A 22,098-nucleotide genomic window follows, 5' to 3' on the forward strand; every position below is an offset into this window, starting at 1 on the left:
TTGGTAAGGCCTTAAAAGTGCTTAAAGCGAACAACAATGTGCTCTCCACAGATATTGGATGTAACAGCAAAGTATCCAGAACCTGTGCTCAAACCCCTCCATTAGGAACCCTCTATAACTGCGCTGGCTGACAGAGATGTCTGCATTAGTCAACAGGGTGGCATGGAACTCATCTTGTATGCAACCTTGAGCCCAGCATGACGCAACACAAATCTTGGTAAATGCAGAGGTGAGTAATGATCCCAGTGCTTGGCAACCTGCATAATTAGTCAGGTTGAAAAAAAAGACACAAAAGTCTATCAAGTTTAACCTATAAAAAAAGTAAAAAAAGAAGAAAAACCTAAAACAGAATGCTATGCCCATATGCCCAGTCACCCATAGTTGATCCAGAAAAATACAAAAAAAACCCTATAAAAGCACTGGTAAATTTGCTCTAACAGGGGTAAAAAAATTCCTTCCTGACACCATAAGGCAATCGGATATTGCCTGGATTAACAATCTCTGGTGTTTATTTTACTTTGAAGAAGTTAATATCTAGTAATCTTCTGTGCGTTTAGGAATACATCCAGATTTTTTTTTAAACAGTAATGGAGCTAGCTAGAACTAGCTCCTGGGGGAGTGTATTCCACATTTTCACAGCTCTAAGGCCTTGTTCACACCAAATGCAGAGCAGATCCGGTCAGGTTTCTGCACACGCAGTGCAGTGGGTTGTGCCGCGTTTTTGATGCGTTCCGGGCCGGTTTTGGTAAAAAAAAAATTATGTTTTTTTTTAAAAAAGTTTAACATGGGCTTTCAGGCACTTGCATGCGTTTTTGATGCGTTTTTGATGAGTTCCAGAGCAGATAAAATAGGGCTTGCCGCAGTTTTTTCACCTGCTCTGGATCTGCACGCTGCGATGTGAACTGGAGGTCAAAATACCATAGGAATACATTGGACGCAGTTTTGATCCGGTCTGCACCTGCTCTGGTCTGGATCTGCTCCGCGCTTGGTGTGAACAAGGCCTTACTGTGAAGAATCCTTTGCGTATGCAAAGGTTAAATCTCTTTTCCTCCAGACGCCTCCTTGTCCTTTGTAGTGACCTTAAAGTGAATAATTTGGCACCAATCTCATTATATGGAGTCTAGGCTCAGGCTCTGAGATTTGATAGTTGAATGACATGAACAGAGCTTAGCACCAGTGGAATGGGTCCATTAACTTGTCCAGAAGTCATAACCCTGTGTGCAGTTTGGGCCTAGGATGCAGCAGTAAGTATATGTAGACATGACAAGCTGCCTGCACTTCTGCAGTACTGTTAGCTGCAGCACATTTTAGGCCCGGGGAAGCTCACTTTTCGGGAAAGCAGTGAGCACACAACCTGAGTTATTGCATTCCTTTACCTTAGTCATTTGTATATTATTTACACGGTCCACATCTCCATTATTACATTAGATATACAAATTAGTAGATTCAGGCCACACATCCGTCCTGGTGAACAGCTGCTGCAATAAATCTGTGAACCACACAAACTCTATTGCCCTAATATTTATGGGTCCAATCCTCAAAAGCCCAAAAGTCATGAACAGCAGGCCTGGGGTCACAAGTAATTGGACAGGTTAAACATGCCTATGTAATCATTATGTTTCCCCCAAAAATAACCCATCACTGTGAGACCAGAACATTTCTGTTTAGAGCAGAAGATGGGTCAAAATGTGCATTAACATCTGATTGCCTACACACACTGCCCAGAGATCAGCTTTAAATCATGACTATCAAAACTCTCTGCTCTGTTATAGATCATTCATTAGATCACATAAATCTGCCTGAGCAAAAAGAAAACTGTCCTTAGTCTACTGTCATATTATAATCTGAAGGATGTGACCCTGATAAGGTAGTCACCATAATCAGGGGAAAAGGGACTAGAAGGCTGTCAGGAGCTGTACTCCTCAATGGGAAAAAAACTTTCCTCCTAGAATGATGATGTATAGTCTTCAAAGGTTTTATTATCAACATATTAAAGTAAATGGCTAAAAGACAGTTCAAGAGGAACTGCTGGATTTGAGAACTGTTCGATGGCACATACAGTATGTCTGTTACATATTATGAAAGTGAAAATCTGGAATTGGTTGCTCACAAAAATTCTACAACTGTTGTGGTTTAATTTCCTTTTTTCCACTGTTTCAGCTTCAGTTAAACAGACATGTACCATAAATATGTTTATTTAAACTGGAGCACTACGCCCCCTAAAGCTTCACATGCAGGAATGCACTGAAGGAGCGGTACAAGAGAAAGGCCCCTGGCTAGGTAGCAATGAAACCACACAGATAGCATCACAGTAAATTGTGTAACAGCAAAACAAGTAACATAGGCAGCACAACAGATGTAAATAACAAAGATCTGATTGTGTAAACTTGCATCCCAAATAGGTAGCTATTAAAAGTAGTAATGATTTCCATGCCAGTTAAATCCGGAAACATAAACAGCTCAACCCAGTAAGTAACAGAGATCTGGACGAAAAACACTGCACCAGGTAAGTAAAGGAAGCACGCCATGATGGAAACACAGTGTGCAGGCCGCTGTTGCTGATATCACTTTCTGAAAATACTAATGTCATGTCAGTTATGCAGCTGCTTTGATATGATTACTTTTTTGGGTCACTAACCCAGAACAAGTACAGAGACAAGGAACTTTTGATCTCTTAACAGTCATCCACTGCATACTTTTTCAGGGTCCTCAAAGTATTAAAGTCAGGCAACTAGCAATTTCAAAAGGAGCTCAGTAATGTAGCCCACATATTTCTCTCATGACAGGTGTAGCTTAAACACTACACTAAGTGGAAGTTAGACAAAGTGCAATATACAGAGCTATAACAGTGGTCATAGTGTTAGCAGAGGTTTTACACACATAGCATAACCAAGATTCGTCATGCCATTGCTGCCACCAAAGTCTTATGACCAACTGTTCATAGCCTAAAATAGACTTCACCAGCTTTTTTGGAACTGATGGTTTGCGTGGCCAAGAAAAGTCCTTTCACTTTGGAAGGGTGGAGGGGCATGAAAAATAGTTACATAGTATTTGAGGTTGGATAAAGACACGGGTCCATCAAGTTCAACCTTTGTGTGTCTGTTTGTGTGTTGAGCGTGCATGTGTGTATATGAGTCACTGTGTGGTCTTAGTTTTTAAGAGTACCTGTACCCCTGTATGTTACGGTCTCTGAGGATGGCATCCAATTGATTATTGAATGAATTAATATTCTCTGCTGATACCACTGCTTGTGGCAGAGAGTTCCAAAATGTAACCACTCTGACTGAAAAGAAGCCCCTACGCCCTTTGTGGATAAATCTTTTCTCTACCGATTTTCGGTGGTGGCCTCTAGTCCTTGTTAGGGAGTTTACAGTAAAAAGTTTATTGCTGATGTTGCCATCTCCACTAAACATTTTGTACATCAAAATCATGTCCAGCGTGAACAAATTAAAATTTAACAACCACGTCTCATAGCTTAGGTCCTCCAGCCCCTTAATTTGTTTTGTGGCCCTTCTCTGGACTCCCTCTAGCACAAGAACATCCTTGCTGTGGATTGGTGACCAAAATTGAACCGCATACTCCAGATGAGGCCGAACCATTGATCTATAAAAGTGGCAAAATTATTTATTTGTCTCTACAGTACATTCCCTTTTTAATGCATTACAGTACCCTGCCAGCTTTGTTTGCTGCAGCCTGGCATTGCATACTGTTATTCAATCTGTGGCCTACTATGACCCCCAAATCTTTTTCAATTTCTGACTTCCCTAATGTGCTAAAGCATATTGTCAAATCTGCAAAGCATTCCCACAGAAGTATAGCATAGAAAGTACATGTGATTGGCAAACCAACTCTGCAATAAAATCACATAGCAGATCGGCAGAACACAGTAACTAAGCTTTCCTTGGTCCATACTCCATAAAGGAACTATGACTTGTGGTGTGACGGGGAGGCCATCTTATAATATAAGATGTTTAAAAAATAGGGTTTATACCATTTGTTGCTATGATCTGTTTAGTCCTAAAAAGGAAAGGAGATAAACCAATCCCATGCATATGCTACCATAGGACAGCAAAGAACACAAGTTTTTTGCAACTTTTTTACGAGGTAAATGCTTTACATTAAAGAAAAGAGAACGTACCAAATGTTTGTAGTCTACCAATAACCCTTCTCGTTGTACATCTTCTAAAGACTTCTCTACTGGTCCGAGCAAATTAAATTTACGAAATCTTTGGAGAAAGAGAGACACTTGTCAACTGCAGCCTGCAAGTAAAATTACCAGATCTAGTTTTGAGAAACAGAACTAAAGTGCCACAAAGTGATGGTCTTACCCTTTAATATTAGGTGGATTCCTGTGGGGAAAAAAGACATTGTAAATACAAATGCTGGAAACCAGGCACATAAACAAAAGCAGATAGATGATGTATACTGGTGTATGTAAATATGAATTACAAAATCCACGAAATACTTATTTTTGTTTTGTGGATAATAGAGCGTTAGGTGGATCTCCAGCTGTAGGAAGTCAAGCCCTCTCTTTGTATGCTCCTGAGATTGGAGGGGCTAACTTGGCACACAGGATAGGATTACAGATCATAACACAGATACTGCCTCCACTGACACTAAACGCAGGAGTCATATCTTAAAAATGTGTGAACGGGGCCTAAGATTGATTTGACAGCCAGGCAACTAACATTGTTTTTGATTGATGATAAATAGCACTTCTGAGTCTTCTGAGCACACAGTGGTTGTAATACCAATTAAGTGAAAAAAAAAGGCTCACACTCCTTTAATAAAAGTTATGAACTGCAAAACTATTATATAGGATTTTGGCAACTGAATTATCTTTAAAGCCTTGTTCCCGTGGAAAGCATTGTCTTGCATTTTACAATAAAAATTCATTCATTTAAATACAGCCCACTCGCACAAATTGTGTTGCAGTGTGGTATACCAAAGTCTTACAAACTGTATTTTGGTGCTCTAGACTACATTTTGCCAGAAATAAAATCAGAAATCCATGGTTCACTTAATACAATTTTCACCAGACTACAAGAAGATATTTATCGAGTGTAGTGGGATGATATGAGACATACAACTGACCTCCTTTCCAGGAATCACATAGAAAAACAAAAGGTGCTGTCATTTTTAAAGACATTTTGCCAAAAAAAAATGCAGCTATCACACAGCAGTAAGCACAAAATCAAATACTTCCATTTGTGTAGAGGCGTGGGTACCTAAAGCTGAAGCTTTTCCTTAGGTCTTGTACATTTGTACATGCTCCTTTCCTGTACTGAAATTTTATTTTCACTGGACATTGCACATTAGAAGCTGCAGAAAGTCAGATACAGCCTGTCTTATTTCCCAGCATCACCTAGCACTTTTCTCCTGAGTCTGACTGTCTTTGGCCCACCCCTTTCCATCACACAAAGTTTTATTTATTTGGAACAGCGAGGCATACAAAACAAACATGACAAGAGAAAAGAGGCCATAAATAAATTACAAATGCACAATAAGGATATAAATACAGATACAAACATTGTAAGAAGAAGTAGCACGTTGGCGGGTATTGTTCCAAGTTGTGGGAAGCGAAATTAACTCGAAGTTAGGCGCTGGCTATATAAAATAAGTACAAGTTGAGGATAATTTGGCCCACCCCTTTCATTCATTGGATTTCAATTTGTTCAGTCATGAAGGCACAACATCAAATGAGTGACCAAAGGTGATCTGCATACAAATGCAGTGCACTTAGGACCTCCCACTCCTCTAGGTTGGTATCCACCCATGAAAACACTGTGATGGGAGAAGTTATGCAACAGATGCCTAAGAGAGGAGTGCTGAGACATAGTTCTGTGATGTTTTCAAGAAGCTATGTACAGCACCCTGCCAGCACCTCTTCCACCAGCCATGATTAGCCTGCTTAGTTTATGGAAGCACAGAGACCCAGTGATGACATCACTGGATCTAAAATAAGGCATGTAAAAAAGGAGGGGCTTTAATTGAAAATGTAATTTGCATGTTAATCGGGGAAAAGGAGGAGCCAGGGAAGGCAAAATATATGCAGATTAAACATGCAAATTATATGCAGATTGTACTTCAGCTTTAATACATCTAACAATCTTTTAAACAGTGCAACGTTCAGTCCAGTGTTTAATTAGCTAGGATAGAAGTCTTGGTTAAAAAGAACGACAAATAAATAAAAAATTCTTGCATCATTGAGACATTTAAAACATACTTATCAATTTTGTATGAAACCTTTACGTTGTGCTTGAGTTCATTTAGATTCACGAGAAGTCTAACAGGGGAAAAAAAAAACCCCATGAAGCCATTCACATTTATATTCAACAAAACAATAATACTATTATACAATAAAGTTACTATATTCTACAACTCTTCCACTATTACTATAAGGGATTCCACCATTACAGATGTGGTCTCTAAAATCTCATCTCTCTGTGTGCTGCAACATGGACCATAAACAGCTTCCAGGTACAATACTTAGTACAATAAAGGGGAGCACATCCACCATAAGAGATATAGATTATAGATTTTATATATACATATATATATACACATATTTATATAAAAAACATAAAAGCTACCTCCACTTTTTATGTATCAGCTCAGAACGGTAACTAAATGTAACCAGAAGCCAAACCAAAACAGAGCTTCTAAGATCTCGCATACAAACACGTGGTAGCATTTATCCCTTCATAAGGGAGATTTATTTATCTATTAAAAAGGAATTCCCATTATTTGATTGCACTATTACTGTTAATATAGATGCATACTAATGTTGGAGAGGACTGCCGTATATTTGTCCCCCTACCTGCCTGGCCGGCCTGTTACTGATTGGAAGAAGCTTGGGGGCGTGTAAACCCTTACTGTTACGATATGACATCTCCTGTATTAGTTTTATTCTTTTACATTGTGTATTGTATCCTTTGAAACATCAATAAAAACTACATGCTAAAAAAAAAAAAAAAGGAATTCCCATATAATACCTGCTAAATATTCAAAAAATGTATACTTAAAAAAAAATATTCAAAAAGTACATTACAGAAAACTACAACAAGAAACGTAAAGAAAATAAAAATGCTGTTTTGAGGCTCATTAGAAAGTTGCTGTTAAAATAAATCTGCCCTGTATGTATACTAGCAGCCAGCAGTTCTATCACAAAGCCCTGTAGCACGGATTGTTCATTCATTATAGTAAACAGTCAGATAAGAGAGGCGGCAGGAATGCCCATATTTTAGGCTTCTGACTGTGGTGGAGTTATAGCCAGAATTAACATAAATAAAGAGGCATTTGTTTCCAAAATGGGGCCACCGATCTGAATGGGACAGAGTACTATATGCATATGGTCCCTTGGTGGATAAAATAAAAAAATGATAATTTTTTGTGAGACTTCTTCTTTAAAGGTAGACTTTATAAAAAGCTCTGCGGCACATTTTAAGCTGTTTAGAAAACAGAGAGTACACTCTCCAACGAACATAACTTGGACTCACCTGGCTCTTACGGAGAACTGTGTGCTGGTCTTTAACACCAATGCTCGTCTGCAAGGGTACAGCATAATTGGCTGCCTATCCACCACAAAAGATCTGATAGGAAGAATGCAAAGACACTGTAACTGTCATACTAGCCAGGGATTTGGGGGGGGGGAGAGGGGGGTTGCTTAAGAGTTACTATAGCTGAAGTCCAGGTACAAAAACATTCATGGAAATATATTCTTCATAACCACAAAGCATATAAATCCACTTTGTGTTCATCAAACTCCTTTGCACGCACGGTTATCACCTTATAAAAGTAGCAGTGACATCATCACTGTGCTATACATAGTCTGCGCAGAAAGCAGAGCTGTGGGAGGGACTCAGCAAGCTCCACCCACCACAGGCAGAAATATAGGAGGGGGTGGATACAAGACAAGTCACTCTGCACAAGGAGAGAGAGCGGCAGTGACTGGTCTTTATTATAGGAAGCTCCTGCACATAGGTAAAGTGCAGAAGTTGTTTTATCCTGGATTTCTGCACGGATTTGGAAAAAATACACAAAGGACACCAAGATTCAAGTAAGAATGCATGTGGTTCTTAAAGGAGAACTATGAGGTGAATGCTTTTCACTCACCTCAGTTCTAGTCGACCTGTGACAAATGAGACTGAAAACAAAAATGATATTTTATTGGATATGGTCGTGATGACACGCTCACGTCATTTTCTGTGCAACGATTGTGGAGAGATGGCCTTTGAATAAGATCGATTGGAGACCCATTAAAGCGATTCTAGACCTGGAGCACCTGGGTGATAATTGGAGTTGACGTATGGACTTTGTACAAAGAACTTTCACTGTGGAAGGATAAAGAGTGTGGTGCACTTGGGACAAATCTTGAGCACTATATACGTGTGATTCCACATTTGTGTATATTTGAACATGGAATATATGATTGAACTTTCCAGAGGACTATTATTTATAAGAAGATTCATTGTGAACACTTTTTTTATTGCATGTATTATTGAAGCACATATTTATTATAGAGATTTGTTCTTGTATTGTTCTAGATGAAGCGCAGCACATTCATTATAATTTGATATATTTGGCTAGTTCACCCGCCCGTACCTCCAATGGCGATATAACTTCTTCTACTAAATTAATGACTTCCCAGGACACCAACCGGCCTGTAAGTTGGGTGACATCATTGACCAAATCTGGTCATAAGCAGCATCACCAGCCGGCTTATTTACATTTGGCAGCTGACTGCGGAACTGTTATTTAGCAAGAAGAGTCCAGTGGCAGAGTACTGACAGTGCAGGTTGTCGTGTTTGTGTTGAAGGTTGTCAGTGTGTTGTTTTATGTGAATAACGATGGATCTACATTGATGGACGATTGATTGACTTGGTATATGTTTGAAGAATGTGCCCCCTCCTTTCCTGGCCACACGGGCTTTATACTTAGATAAGTGCCTGGTATGGATTTAGAGGGGGACACCAGGCAATAAAAAAAAAAAGACAATGCCCGCCCGTTCCCCTAAAATCCATACCAGACCCGTATCCTTGAGAAAAGGAAGAAGCAGCAAGCCTGTAACCCCACTGAACCATAACAGGCCACATGCCCTTAACACTGGGAGGGCACAGTGACAAGGGTCTCATCCCCATATTCCTAGCCCACTGGATGTGGAAGTCTATGGAGGGAGTTAGGAACAGGGGAGGGGCGTGGGTTGAGAAAGGCACCCTCGCCATTTTAAAGGCATGTGGCCTCGTATAGTTCAGGAGTGGGGAAGGGTACATGCTTGATGACCGCACACACGCACGCAATGCATGCATGGATAAGGGTCTGAAATTAATTTCCCAAGCATGTTATTTAAAGGAATTGTACATTTTTAAATGTTGATCATTAAGCCTTATTAAAAGAGCTGTTCCCATTGAACAGTATTTTTTTTAGATTTGTTTTGCATTGGTACATATCCTCTATGGCAGTGTTCAGCTACAAATACCATGTTTTAACAAAAGCTTGCAAATCAGCTTTAAAAAAGGCCAGAAAAATAATCCAAGATTTGGCTCTCACAGACTTCAATTGGTTTCCTGCGCTATGTTCAGGGTTTGCAGATTTTTTTTTACATGTTCTGGGAACTTTTCTCAGGTTGCTCAAGGCTACATCCGCTACTAGTACCAGCAACTCCACGGCACCGCCAAGTCACAGCCTTCAAATGAATCAATACAATAATCTCTATATCTGTGCTATTTTGGGAAGGAAAGGCGGAATTCCATGGCTCTACTGCACCACACAGTATCTGTGCTGTCACCCTCTCAACAGACCTTAGTCACCTACCTTTTCTTGACTGCGAAACAGACCATTGCAAGAGCGAGGAGGACACCCGGGGTTCCTTTTCCTGCAGTGAAGCTCTGCATGAATACGATGTTCATCAACGAAAAGATGATGAATATCCTTCGCGATACTCATGCTCGGTTTCTTAAGGTTTGGGACCCCTGGATCTCATACGCTCTTCCAACTGTGGATCCCTCTAGTTTCTGCAATCCTTGACGACTCTCATTTTGAAGCTCCTTCAATGTGTGTTAGGGATCTTGGAGAACCTGGATTATCTTATCTTTCTTTCCTTTTCTCTATCCTTTTACCTTTACTCTCCCTTTGCTTTACTTTCCCCTTTGCTCTTTCCTTTCTTGCTCTTACCCTCCTTCTTTGGCAATATGGGCCCTTCGGGGGCTTCTTTATATATAATGGGCTCGTGACTCAATCCCTGGGTTTCCAGGCTGCGCAATCTCACGATCTAATCGCCTTTGACTAGATTTGTACATTTATGGGTCATTATACATTTAAGTCCTTCATTATTGGATGTGTTATAACCTGCTCATGGCCCCTGTGTGGGCAGCTTCTTTTGTTTCTTTGTTAGGAAAATGTAATAAAAATGTATTATAAGTGAAAGGCGGAATTCCGCAGGGCATGAGCATCCATCTCATCAAATAAAGTTATTTTTAAGTTAATTAATATGTCATTGTGTAATTAATATAGTGTATGGCCTCTGTTAATATAAATCTCACTGCTGGAGTCCCAAAGGCTATGGTGTCACCCACAAGCATTCATACCTGCCATATAATACTTTTAGGTGAACTAACCTTTTATAAATGGAAAGTAGAGAGGAAAAAAGAGTCACAATAATTATACTTACATCTGTAGAAGACTATGCAACATTTCATTTAGCCTATATTGCAAGGTTTGTGGCTCAGTCTTCAGAGGGTCGTTTTCATATGTTAACTGTTTTGAAAGCTCACTTAGAAGATGTAAAAGACGTCTCAGATGGAAAAATACTTCTGCTGTCTTTGTCATCCTACGTTATGAGAGGTGAAATGCAAAAATAAAAAAAATATATTTTCTTATGTTTTTTCAATTCAAAAGTAAACTGACATAAATATTACAAAATAAAGCAATGACAGTACCACTGAAATGATAATGAAGCTACCTCGTGGCTGTAGTTCCAATCAACAACTGAAACAAGACATGGTTCTATTAGCCAACAGGAACATAATATGTAGTGAGTGTATACAATATGGCCAAAAGGTAGACACCTGACCATCACACCCACACTATATGACCAAGACTATGTGGACACCTCTCCAAATTATTGAGTTCAGAATGTACAGTATAGTTTCCAATGAATGGTACTGTTAATGCTACAGCATCCAAAAACATTGGAGGTACATACAAGGTATTTTTTTCCCCAGCATATATGTGCCCCTAAGAAGAAAGTCAGGTCTATAAAGACATGGTTTGATTAGTTTGGCATAGAGGAATTCAAGTGGCCTACACGGAGCCCTGACCTCAACCCTAGTGAATAACTTTGGAATGATTTGGATCACCAATTGTGAGCCAGGTTTTTTCATCCAACAGTTCCTGACCTCACAAATGTTGTTTAGGCTGAATAAGCACAAGTGTATACAGACAGGCTTAAAAATCATATGGAAATTCTTACCTGAAGAATGGAGGCTGATATGGCTGCAAATGGGGGAGCACAAATCCATAATAATGGCCAAAGTTTCAGAATGGGATGTTTAACAAGTTCATATAAGTACGACGGTGAGGTGTACACAAGCATTTAGCCATATAGTGTAACAAGAGGTATAAGGTATATTAACAATGTTATCATATATTTAAGGCAGAACTATTATCTGAAACCACTAACTACTGTCAAAGTTTTTGTTGTTGATGATTTATTCAAACTAATTCCATCCACTAGCAGGGTGCCTTTAGAATTCTACCAGATTACCCCCACACTCGCAAAGTTCTGAGGATGTATGATAGAAGGAGTCTTTTATAGCCGAAGACATGATCTGCCAAGGTCACAAGCTTGCAGCTTCTAAGATCATTGTGACAATGGCTGATTGGTGTATTAGTAACAAATAATATTCACTTTTTCACTAGGACAGAAAGAGAGTATGAAACTTTCCAACAAAGAGACGTCAATAAAAACCGGCCCCACTCTACCGAAAATAAACTTTTTTACTGCATTTTAAATGTAACTTTATGTATAACAAATTAGGAATCAAACTAATTGACTCAACACATACTAGACCGCTCCCTGCTTACCAGCCTTCCAGGTTTTTGAGACAGGTGTTTGCGTCAGCTCCAATGCATGCTAACTTTTGCCTCCGAAGCCAGTCATTTAATTCTTCCAGCAGAAAACCATGAAGGGTCTCGCACAGACCGAGCAGCTCCCTTATCTGACTCAGGACATCCTTAAGTGCAGAATAATAACAGATGTTACAAACATATCTTGCCAAATCAAACAACTGAAATATTGACATTTCATTATTATTAAGGTATCGATAAAGTGTATGAAACTATGGTTTATTGAATAATCATCTTTTGTTGAGTTGGGTGGTACAAGCAGAGCCACATAGAGCTCGAATTTTGGTCGAATCAGCAAAACTCGGCCGAAATTCAAGCAGTGTATGGCAAGCTTAAAGCGTATACTAAACCGAAAAGCAAAAATGTAATATACTACAGCTTATCAATCCTTAAAAGTGGTTGCTGGATCAGTTTTTCTTGTTAAGGCTTTTTTACCTTTATTTTCACTTGGTTATCTGGTCAGTAACACACTTCCTGTTTTAGGCTGGGTTCACACCTAGGCGTATCGAATATGCGCATTTGTTATATCGAATAGGCGCGATTCGCGGTAAAAAACGCGCGTTTCCAAGGTCTACATGGCTGTATAACAATGGAAACGCGCAACAAAAATGCCCCAAAGAAGCTCCTGTACTTCTTTGGGCGTAGGGCGTTTTGTAGCGCGTTCATACGGCCTGTAATACGCCCAGGTGTGAACCATACCCATAGGAAATAATAGGATTTTGGTACTCACCGTAAAATCCTTTTCTCTCAGTTCATTGAAGGACACAGGGAACAGATCGGAGATCATGTACTGTAGGGTAATATCGCCACCTGCAGGAGAAGGACGCTAGGCACAAAATTACAGCCTAGGGGCGGCCCCTGCCGGTGGCCAAACCCCCCACCTACTGAGAAGTCTCCAGTTTAGTAACAAGCAGTAAAGGAGTACACACCCACATAGAGGGGTGGGCCCTGTGTCCTTCAATGAACGGAGAGAAAAGGATTTTACGGTGAGTACCAAAATCCTATTTTCTCTCCCGTTCATTGAAGGACACAGGGAACAGATCGGAGATCATGTAATACAAAACGCCCAGGTGTGAACCAGGCCTAAGTGTGGCTCCACTCTATGGAGGAGCAATTGAACCACCCCTGGACAGCAGCATTATCACCCTGTAGAGAAGGTAGTTTTAGATGGACGAGCAGATTTTGATGGACTTGACTTTATAAGAATGAATGCTGAACTCCAGCTGAACTAACACCTTACTGTTACTTTTACAGCAACAGTTTTTTTTTCCTACTGGGATAAAAGTTTTACATAAATTATTAAAAACTGACCATCGTAATCACCTCTGTCAGTGTTAAATGGTGTGTCACAACCCTCTATCTGCCACTTTTGCTGGACAGCTTGGTTTGTTAAAGGAAGGTGAAACATTGCAGACTTACTGACTTGATCTCCAGGTGAACAAAGGAAAAAAAATCTAATGTAAACTAATGCAGCCACCATATTGAATGTTTGGTAGGCTGCAATATATTAATTAATTTGCTTTTGGGTTTACATATGCTTTACATTTTGACAGCGTAAGTCATGACAGGAGCTGCTGTGGTCATTTCAGGCAGGGAAATGCAGGGGGAGTGACTGAGTGGTCAGAATTAGAGCTGCAGCTAACGATTATTTTCAAAATCGATTAGTTAGCCGATTATTAAGTTCGATTAATCGGTTAATCGGATAAACAATAAAATAAAGTTTAAAAAATGGCTCCAGTGATAGGACTACTAGCAAATCACAAAGGAAGGGCAATGTGGAAGAACACTGGCAGGATCACCGGGTATTTAGCCTATATTACCATTTACAAGTAATAAGAACACTGCTATATAAATGTTTATATGGACTAAGGAATTTATTAAAAGAGTATATTTTAAGTTTACATACACTTTAAGTGCCGTCAAGTCGATGTAGAAAATGTAAAGGGAAACATATATATATTTTATTTAATGAGACAAAAAAAATCACTTTACACATAATCAAATGAAATGTGCCCTCTTTGCCGAGGCACATATAAAAAGGGGACATTTTGCAAAGGGGACACTTGCTGGCCGTACACTGGTAGATTTTTGTACAAAATTTCATATGAAAAATCGGAACATTTGACAATGGCATCAGAGACGTGATGAATGTTTTTGTTTGATTTTAACATCTGATTTGGAAATGGAGTTTCCCCGAACAAAAAACACATTTATCGCTCCTTTGATTGTTTCCTTCACCGCGGTGCAAAATGGATTGTTAATTGGACTCCATTAAACTGCTCTGAAAACAAACTGTTCCAAACAAAATTCTACAGCTTTAGAGGGGAATTACCTCATGGGAGAGATTTCCTTTCTATTTCAAAGTTTTTATTAGGTTTTTTCACACACGTAGGTCCGTATACACAACTACGCGACCATGCATTATACATATTACTGAGTATACAGGCAAGTAACATAAGTAACAAACAATTTTATACTCGGTCTTGTGGATCATCATAGGCGATGAGACTATAATGAGCAACCTAACTAAGTCAGGTTGGAACAACCTTAATACATTATTACTAACATCTACTTGGTTCAGAAATACAACATTCCATATTGGTATGCATTGAAAAGCATGATAACACAGAGTCCCAGTAGAGGGATAAAGAACAAAGGAAAAAGAGCGGGGGTGGGGGGATTGGGAAAGATTCAGAGAGGGTACAGGGCAAAAGGAGCAGCCCGAATGTGCCGCACCCATATGCGCAGTACGAGATGGCACCATGTACCACCTCATGATCACCTTATATGCCACTTCCGCGTTCGTGATATTAAGAGAGCAGCCAGCCATGTTACGCCACATGTGTTGCCATTCTTCCGCCGTCCAGGCGGCCCCTATATCATTCTCCCATTTCTGAACATAGGAATGAGAGACATGGCTCGAAAGTCTATTTAATTGGGAGTATAAAATTGTAACCAGACCTGGTCCTTCTGGAGTATATAAACAGAGATTTTCAAAGCACGTCAGAGGATGTTGCGGGTCCCTTCTACTCGCCAAGGATGTAATCCAATGGTGGAGCTGAAGGTAGCGGAACAATTCCGATTCAGGTGGGTGCTTACGCTCTTTTATATACTGCCAAGTGGGGACACAAGTAGAACGGAAGAAATCATAAACTAAGGCATACCCATTGGCTGACCACCACCTAAACGTCAGTGATGCGGAAGCTCCTGGTGGAAACAATGGTTGTGAGAACAATGGTAAAAGGGGTAAGTATGGAGACGGCAACCCTGCAGAATACTTGATCGTGTCCCAAACCCGAAGTGCATGTGACATGGACTTGCTCAGAGTTTTTGGTCTATCTCAGGAGGGTAACCAAGGTAGAGCATGCAGTGGTATGGGAAAACAAGTAGGGATTTCTAATAACATCCACAGTGGGAGGTTGGTCTTCTGGTGAATAGAAATGAGCAGTAGGAGTTGTGAGGCTTCATAATAAAGCACTATATTAGGCAACCCATTACCCCCGTCTCTTTTATGTTTATATAAAGTGGTTTTAGCAACTCTAGCTTTCTTGGGGTGCCAGATAAAAAGTAAAATTTGCCGCTGAAGGGAACGTAAGGCAAAGGGTGGCACTGCCACAGGTAATGTTCTAAAAAAATAAAGGAGTTTAGGTAGTAACGTCATCTTAATAGCTGCCACCGTACCAAACCGTGAGAGATTAAGATTCTGCCATTTGGTCATAAGAAGTTTTAAAGAGCGAAAAAGTGGTATATAGTTAGCAGCATATAAGGTCTCATAGGTAGGCGTGATATGTAGTCCCAGGTATTTTATAGAGTGTTTAGCCCAGGAGAACGTGTAGTTCGCACATAGCCGGTCATATGAGGATTGGGACAGGGTCACATTTAAGGCAGCGGATTTACTCCAATTGACCGTAAGACCAGATATAGCGGAGAAGCGTTGTAGCAGAGCGAGGAGATTCGGGACAGTGGTATGAGGTTGAGTGAGCGTAAGCATGACGTCATCGGCAAATAAGCTGGCTTTATACTCAACCCCGGCTAAGTCAACTCCCTTGATATCGGGGTTAGAACGTATAAGAATCGCTAGGGTTTCTATAGCTAGCGCAAAAAGGGCTGGGGAATAAGGGCATCCCTGACGTGTACCTCGGGCGATAGGGAACAGTGGCGTAACCAGAGTTCTGGGCGCCCGGGGCAGAAGGTTGTTACGCCACTGATAGGGAATGCCGGTGACGTACACCCCAGTTATTTCACCTGAGCCGTAGGATTAGAATAAGGGGTATGAAGCCATGCCATAAACGAGCCATGAAATCCCCATTTTCCCAGGGCGTATGTTAAATAGTCCCAGGAAATGTAGTCAAAGGCTCTCTGGATATCCAAGGATAATAAAAATCCCGGGATGCCTCTGGACATAAAGTGACATTAAACCCTTAGATTTTTTAACATAAACCAATACTATAATGTGTGCCTCACTGTAATCCATGGTTGTTTCCCTTCTCTTTGCTGCTCTTCCTTTTAAATCTGTATCTGTTCTCATGCTGGGCAGAACTTCTGTTTTGCAGCAGACTGCCTTGTCTCAGGAATGGATACACGGTGTCTGTGTATAAGATTGAATAGGCTTGTAACCTGACCCAGCACTACAGGAAGAGGCCCGGAGCTGAAAAGGGAAGTTCTCCCCAAGCATGAGAAGACATGAGGATTTAAAAGGAAGAGCAGCAAAGAGAAGGGAAACAACCATGGATTACAGTGAGGCACACATTATAGTATTGGTTTATGTTAAAAAATCTGAGGGTTTAATGCCACTTTAAGTATATCAATAACATGTACAATTTTCCGAACATTGTGGCTAGCCTGTCGCCTTGGGATAAATCCCACCTGATCTCCATGTATAAGCGTGGGTAAAAAGGTGTTGATGCGTGTGGCCAAAATTTTTGTTAGTATTTTTATGTCAATGTTTAAAAGCGATATCGAGCGATAGTTGTTAGGATCCAAAGGATCCTTATCAGGTTTCGGGACCATGGCAATATATGCCAGGGGCGAGGACGAGTGTAGTGCTAGGTCAGTTTTAAGTGAGTTATATAAAGTAGTTAACCTGGGGGATAGAATGGGAGCCAGTTTCTTATAATAGAGGGCCAAAAAGCCATCCGGATCCGGTGCTTTGGAGGGTTTCAGCTGTTTAATTGCGGTAAGAACTTCCTCCTCCTGAACATCAGAATTCAAGAGTTCTATATCATCTCGATCAATCTGTGGGAGAGTAAGATTGGCAAACAGCTCCTCAGCAGTGGAGTTCCGGAAGGCCTGTCGGTCAGCATAGAGGGTTTTCAAATTATCAGTGAAGAGTTCCAAGATCTTAACTGGGTTGGCCGTCACAGTACCCAGAGAGTTTCGCAGGCGGATTGGGGCCGCATGGGAAGGCAATGTATTCAGTTTCTTCGCTAACAGGGAACCAGGTTTGTTAGCTCTAGAGTAAAACTTGTGCTTGGACCACCGCAGGCGTTTTTCTGACTGCTGGTCCAGTAGCAAGTTTAACTCGGTTCTCACAGAGGACAGCTGAGCATATGTTTTACGGTCATATTTATTTTTCAGGGAGCAATCGAGACGTACCAGGCTCTCCTGCAGAGCATCAATTTTCCGTAAACGTTCTCGCTTTTTACGAGTAGCTAGCTCGATCAGATGTCCTCTCATGGTAACCTTATGAGCTTCCCATAAACTCACCGGGGAAGTGACTGAACCCTCGTTAACTTCAAAATATTGGCGAGCACAGCTCTCAATGTACGGCAAATTATCAATGGTAGAAAGAAGGGAGTCATTGATTCGCCAGTGGTTGTGTCTGGGTCTATTACCTTCCAGGTCAAATTGCACTAAATTGGGGGCATGATCAGACCAAGGGGTAGCCTTAATAGTCGCTTTGGAGAATGAAGGTAGAAATTGTTGATTAGTGAAGACATGATCTATTCTACTGTGAATTTGGTGGGGGTTGGAGAAAAATGTATAATGCTTTGTTACGGGGTTCAGTTCCCGCCACACATCCACTAGGTGGTTATCACTCAGCATCGTAGATAATAGGAGATTGTCTGAGGTTGAGGGTCGGTCCATATGCAGGGTTCCGACTTTTATTGTTTTGTCTTGGTCAGGGTTGGTCACTAGATTAGTGTCTGCCGGTTAATAGAAGCAGACCTCTAGCGTGACATTTAATTACTTGGAATAAGTGGGAGAGAAACCGAAGTTGGTGGGTGTTAGGAGTACAGTAAGAAATAATGGTGACGTCAACGTCTAGTATCGTCCCCAGGAGGATAATATAGCGACCCGTAGGGTCCTCTATTTGTTTGTCACAAATAAAGGGGAAGGATTTACTGAAAGCAACCAACACACCACGTTTCTTTTCGTTGAAGTTTGCGCAATAGAACTGGGGATAATGTTTATGGAGGTATTTCGGGCAGGATGCAGTGGCAAATTTAGTCTCCTGTAGGCATACTATATCCGCATGACAAGAGGAGTAGTAATTAAATGCTTTATTGTGTTTGGAGGGGGAGTTCAGGCCTTGTACATTATGGGAGATCGGAGAGATTTCCTTTCACTTTCTGTGTCTACATGACAGAAATAAATGGAAATCTCTCCAATGGGACTCAGATGAGCAAAACATTTTATAGGGGTTTTAACCATGTTCTACTCTATCAAAAATAAAATGATATTGCTTAGGTATACTTTATAGAGAGGGTTTTAATGAATGACATTATTACACTGAATTTAATGACATAGTTATTTTACATGAGAAACAGTTATTATTGGATTTCTTTGCTATTTTTGCTGCAAACATTTGCTTACTTGTCCAGAAGCTATACATTACAACTGAGAAAACATACATTCAACCAGATTTCAGATATTCTGGTAAATGATCTAACCTTGCGTTTTCGGTCCAGCTCATTCAGTTGCACTTGCACCTCCTGCGTCTTCAACTTGATGTAATTATCTTGGAGTTTTCCAGACTGTACTAAGAAAAACAGATAAAGAGAGGATATGTTTAAGTTAGATGCCACAGCATTATCTGTCCAGCAGTTACAAAACCTTATACCTCCCTATATAGCGGATCGCATAGAACACCTTTATGCAACTTAAAGTCCATTTCCACCTTTGTAAGTAATTAGCATTTATTCTGGTAATGAAGAGGTGCAGTGATGATGTATACATGTGCACATTTTTATGACTCACATTTCAGGCTTTCCCCAATTTTTAATGAACTTTTAATTAGGCCTGAAATTAAAAATTTTCTCCACAGAAAAATCAGTCAGACACTAGGGTCGGATTGTAATGAAGCTGTAAACAGCTCACCCCCTCCCTTTTATTAATTGAAACACGATCAGTAAACACCAGCTCTGCCTTTGCACACAATACACTGTCCGGGGAGGGGGAAGGGGAGGAATGCCACTATCAATACAAACAGAGCTTGCAAAACACAGAGGCATTTCCAAGAGAATATGAAGAGGAAAGCTAACAAAAGATTAAAGTTTCCATTTTCATAGAGATCAACTGCATATGCTTGCTTCATATACACTTGGTGTTCATTGCTGGCATATGTTTAAGAAAAAAAAAAAACCTCTGCATAGGGGGAAATGGGCTTTAAAGTGAACCTATGCTTTTCCTATGGAGGAAAAAGCATCACATTCACTTTTTCCTCCTCCCCGGCAGCATATACTTACCTTCTCTTCAGTCCCACATTGTTCAGCTCCCTGGAGCAATGCAAAGCTCTGTGTAAGCCACTGCATTCATAGCTTACATGTAGCTATAGAATCCGCATGCAACAGTGCTGATTGGCCTGACCTAGTTACATGGATTCAGTCACAAGCTCTGCCATACCTGGAAGTATTTCCTTCTTCTCTCACTGCTGAACAGAGCAGAGGGAGAGTAAATGAAAGGTGAATATAAACAGGGACAAATATAAACTGTTGCTGTGCCCTAAATAAATTGTCAAAGCATATGTAGATATCCCGTTGCTGAGCTATCCTAAAACAAATTAATAAAAAACCTGAAAAGGTTTAGCTTTTAACAAGAATTTTGATTGACTAAAAGTCAGAAAACTGCCAGCTAACTTAAAAGGATACCTATGAGGTGAGTGATTTTCACTCAACCTCATAGTTCGAGCCGACGTGTGTCAATGAATCTGTCACACGTCGGCTCAGTAGATCGGGAGGCGAGCGAACATATACCGTCGCTCGCTCACTTCTTGATCATGTCCCTGCAGAGAGCCTTGACTGTCACTCACGGCTCCCTGCAGGGATTCCCCCCCTCCCAGCTCCGATCCTCCAGCGGTGACTGATGGAACGGACGGGGAGGGGGTGGGTACAGCTGGCTCTGCCTCTAGATAGGCAAAGCAAGCTGTCAATCACACAGCTGGGTGGATCTCGACAGTAATGTTGGGGAACCGTCCCGGCTGCGGCGGTCTCAGTATACCGCAAGCTGTAGCTCGCGGTATACTGAGCTTTGGGTCATGGGAGGATGCTAGTTTGTGTCCTCCCGTGACCCTTACGAGAACTATGGGGAAAAACACTGACCCCATAGTTCTCCTTTAAAAGCAGGAACCTACAGATGTCTTGGTTGAGGTTTCTCCCAGAGCACTCTGGGAGTACCAAAACCAGGGCCCTTCATTATACCAACCTTGACTTCAAAGAGCAAATTTCAGACAGCAAATTAAATTAATCCATGTGATTAGAAAACAGCCCAATCTGTTTACCTTATTCAAAAGCTCAATATAATTCACTGCAGCTAGATTCCAAAGAGTACCACCTATGTGAGGTACATATGTGTACTGTGGAGCCTACTCTCTATTTCTGTTCATATGTCGCCATCCAGATTTAAATTTGCATTCCAGTTTTAAATTATATTGGTAGTTGCGATAAACATCGTACTACTGCCACTTTGATGTATCAGGCTTGTGTACACAAGGGACAACAAGGAGCATACAGTGGGTATGTTTGGGAATACCTTTGCTGCATTATGACCAAGTTAGCAAAAGGGGTTCCCAGATCACAAATAAATGGCAGCAGATGGAATGGTTCTTGTTTGTTCCACCCTCTTTCCCCAATTTCATTACTAGTCCCTAAACATTATACACACCATCACTAACCACAAGAAAAGTGTAGAAGTCAGCAATGTGTGGGCCACAGCTGACCTACTAAGATTAAGTTTCTCAGCCTCCCAGAAGTCAGGAAGAAATTTAAAATTATGTAACTACCTATAGGTATCTGACAATCTGTCAGTTCACATACCTTAAATATAACACAATAAGCACCCTATAAACAGATTTATAGCTGGACCAAGGGGTTAGGTAGTCTAAGGATGGCCATATACATGTATAGTTTTTCTCTAAACTCTCTGTTAGTGTGGATGGGGGAACCCCCCACTGTGGGGCTACTGCATTCTGACAGCGACCAATTTGCTGCTTTCAGAATACATGATGAGTAGCGGAAGCCAATTGGCTGCTGGCACTGTTAAGCTGAGAATTTTTGGACCGACTCCTTCAACAAATATCAGTTGGAGGGGTACCGACTGTGACGGACACCAGTACTCAGGATGAGTATGTCCGCCGCTGTATTCTTCCTTGCTCAGGAGATATAGCAAACCGCTGACCTTTAGCTCCCAGTTTCCCCTGTCACTGGTCAAGACTCAAGTGTAGGGTGAAACAAACTCTAATTTATTGAGCAACTGCACAAACTTTTATACAGAAAGTGATTAGATCAGAATATAAAATCACATCACATCCACCCTGCCCTCCCTGGACATTCTGTCTACACAACACCACATGGGGTCCACCTGCTAAAGTGCTCCAGACAGCCATAGCAGGAGTCTGACCAGAATGTCATTGTCATGAGCTCCTTCGGAGTACAATGGGAGATAACGAGGGGGGGTGCTGACAGTCTTTTCATTACCAGGTTGCCCAGTATAACACACTTAAAACATAACTCAACACCAATACACATTTAACTC

The 22,098-nt window shown here is 40.8% G+C and overlaps 1 protein-coding gene across 1 annotated transcript in view; it reads right to left on the bottom strand.

The window, feature by feature from the left end:
* Nucleotides 1–22,098, bottom strand: part of LOC108791510 (signal transducer and activator of transcription 2-like) — a 65,981-nt gene that overhangs the window by 16,236 nt on the left and 27,647 nt on the right. The window contains exons 7-13 of the mRNA XM_018562019.1: nt 19,020–19,108; nt 12,085–12,233; nt 10,670–10,828; nt 7,500–7,592; nt 6,227–6,286; nt 4,329–4,349; nt 4,139–4,226 (exon numbers count right to left, since the gene is read on the bottom strand). Coding sequence (XP_018417521.1) covers nt 4,139–4,226; nt 4,329–4,349; nt 6,227–6,286; nt 7,500–7,592; nt 10,670–10,828; nt 12,085–12,233; nt 19,020–19,108 — 659 coding nt within the window. The remainder of the gene's footprint in view (nt 1–4,138; nt 4,227–4,328; nt 4,350–6,226; nt 6,287–7,499; nt 7,593–10,669; nt 10,829–12,084; nt 12,234–19,019; nt 19,109–22,098) is intronic.

This window comes from Nanorana parkeri, unplaced genomic scaffold (genome assembly GCF_000935625.1).
Source record: "Nanorana parkeri isolate BGI_ZX_2015 unplaced genomic scaffold, ASM93562v1 scaffold556, whole genome shotgun sequence".
Lineage (NCBI taxonomy): Eukaryota > Metazoa > Chordata > Amphibia > Anura > Dicroglossidae > Nanorana > Nanorana parkeri.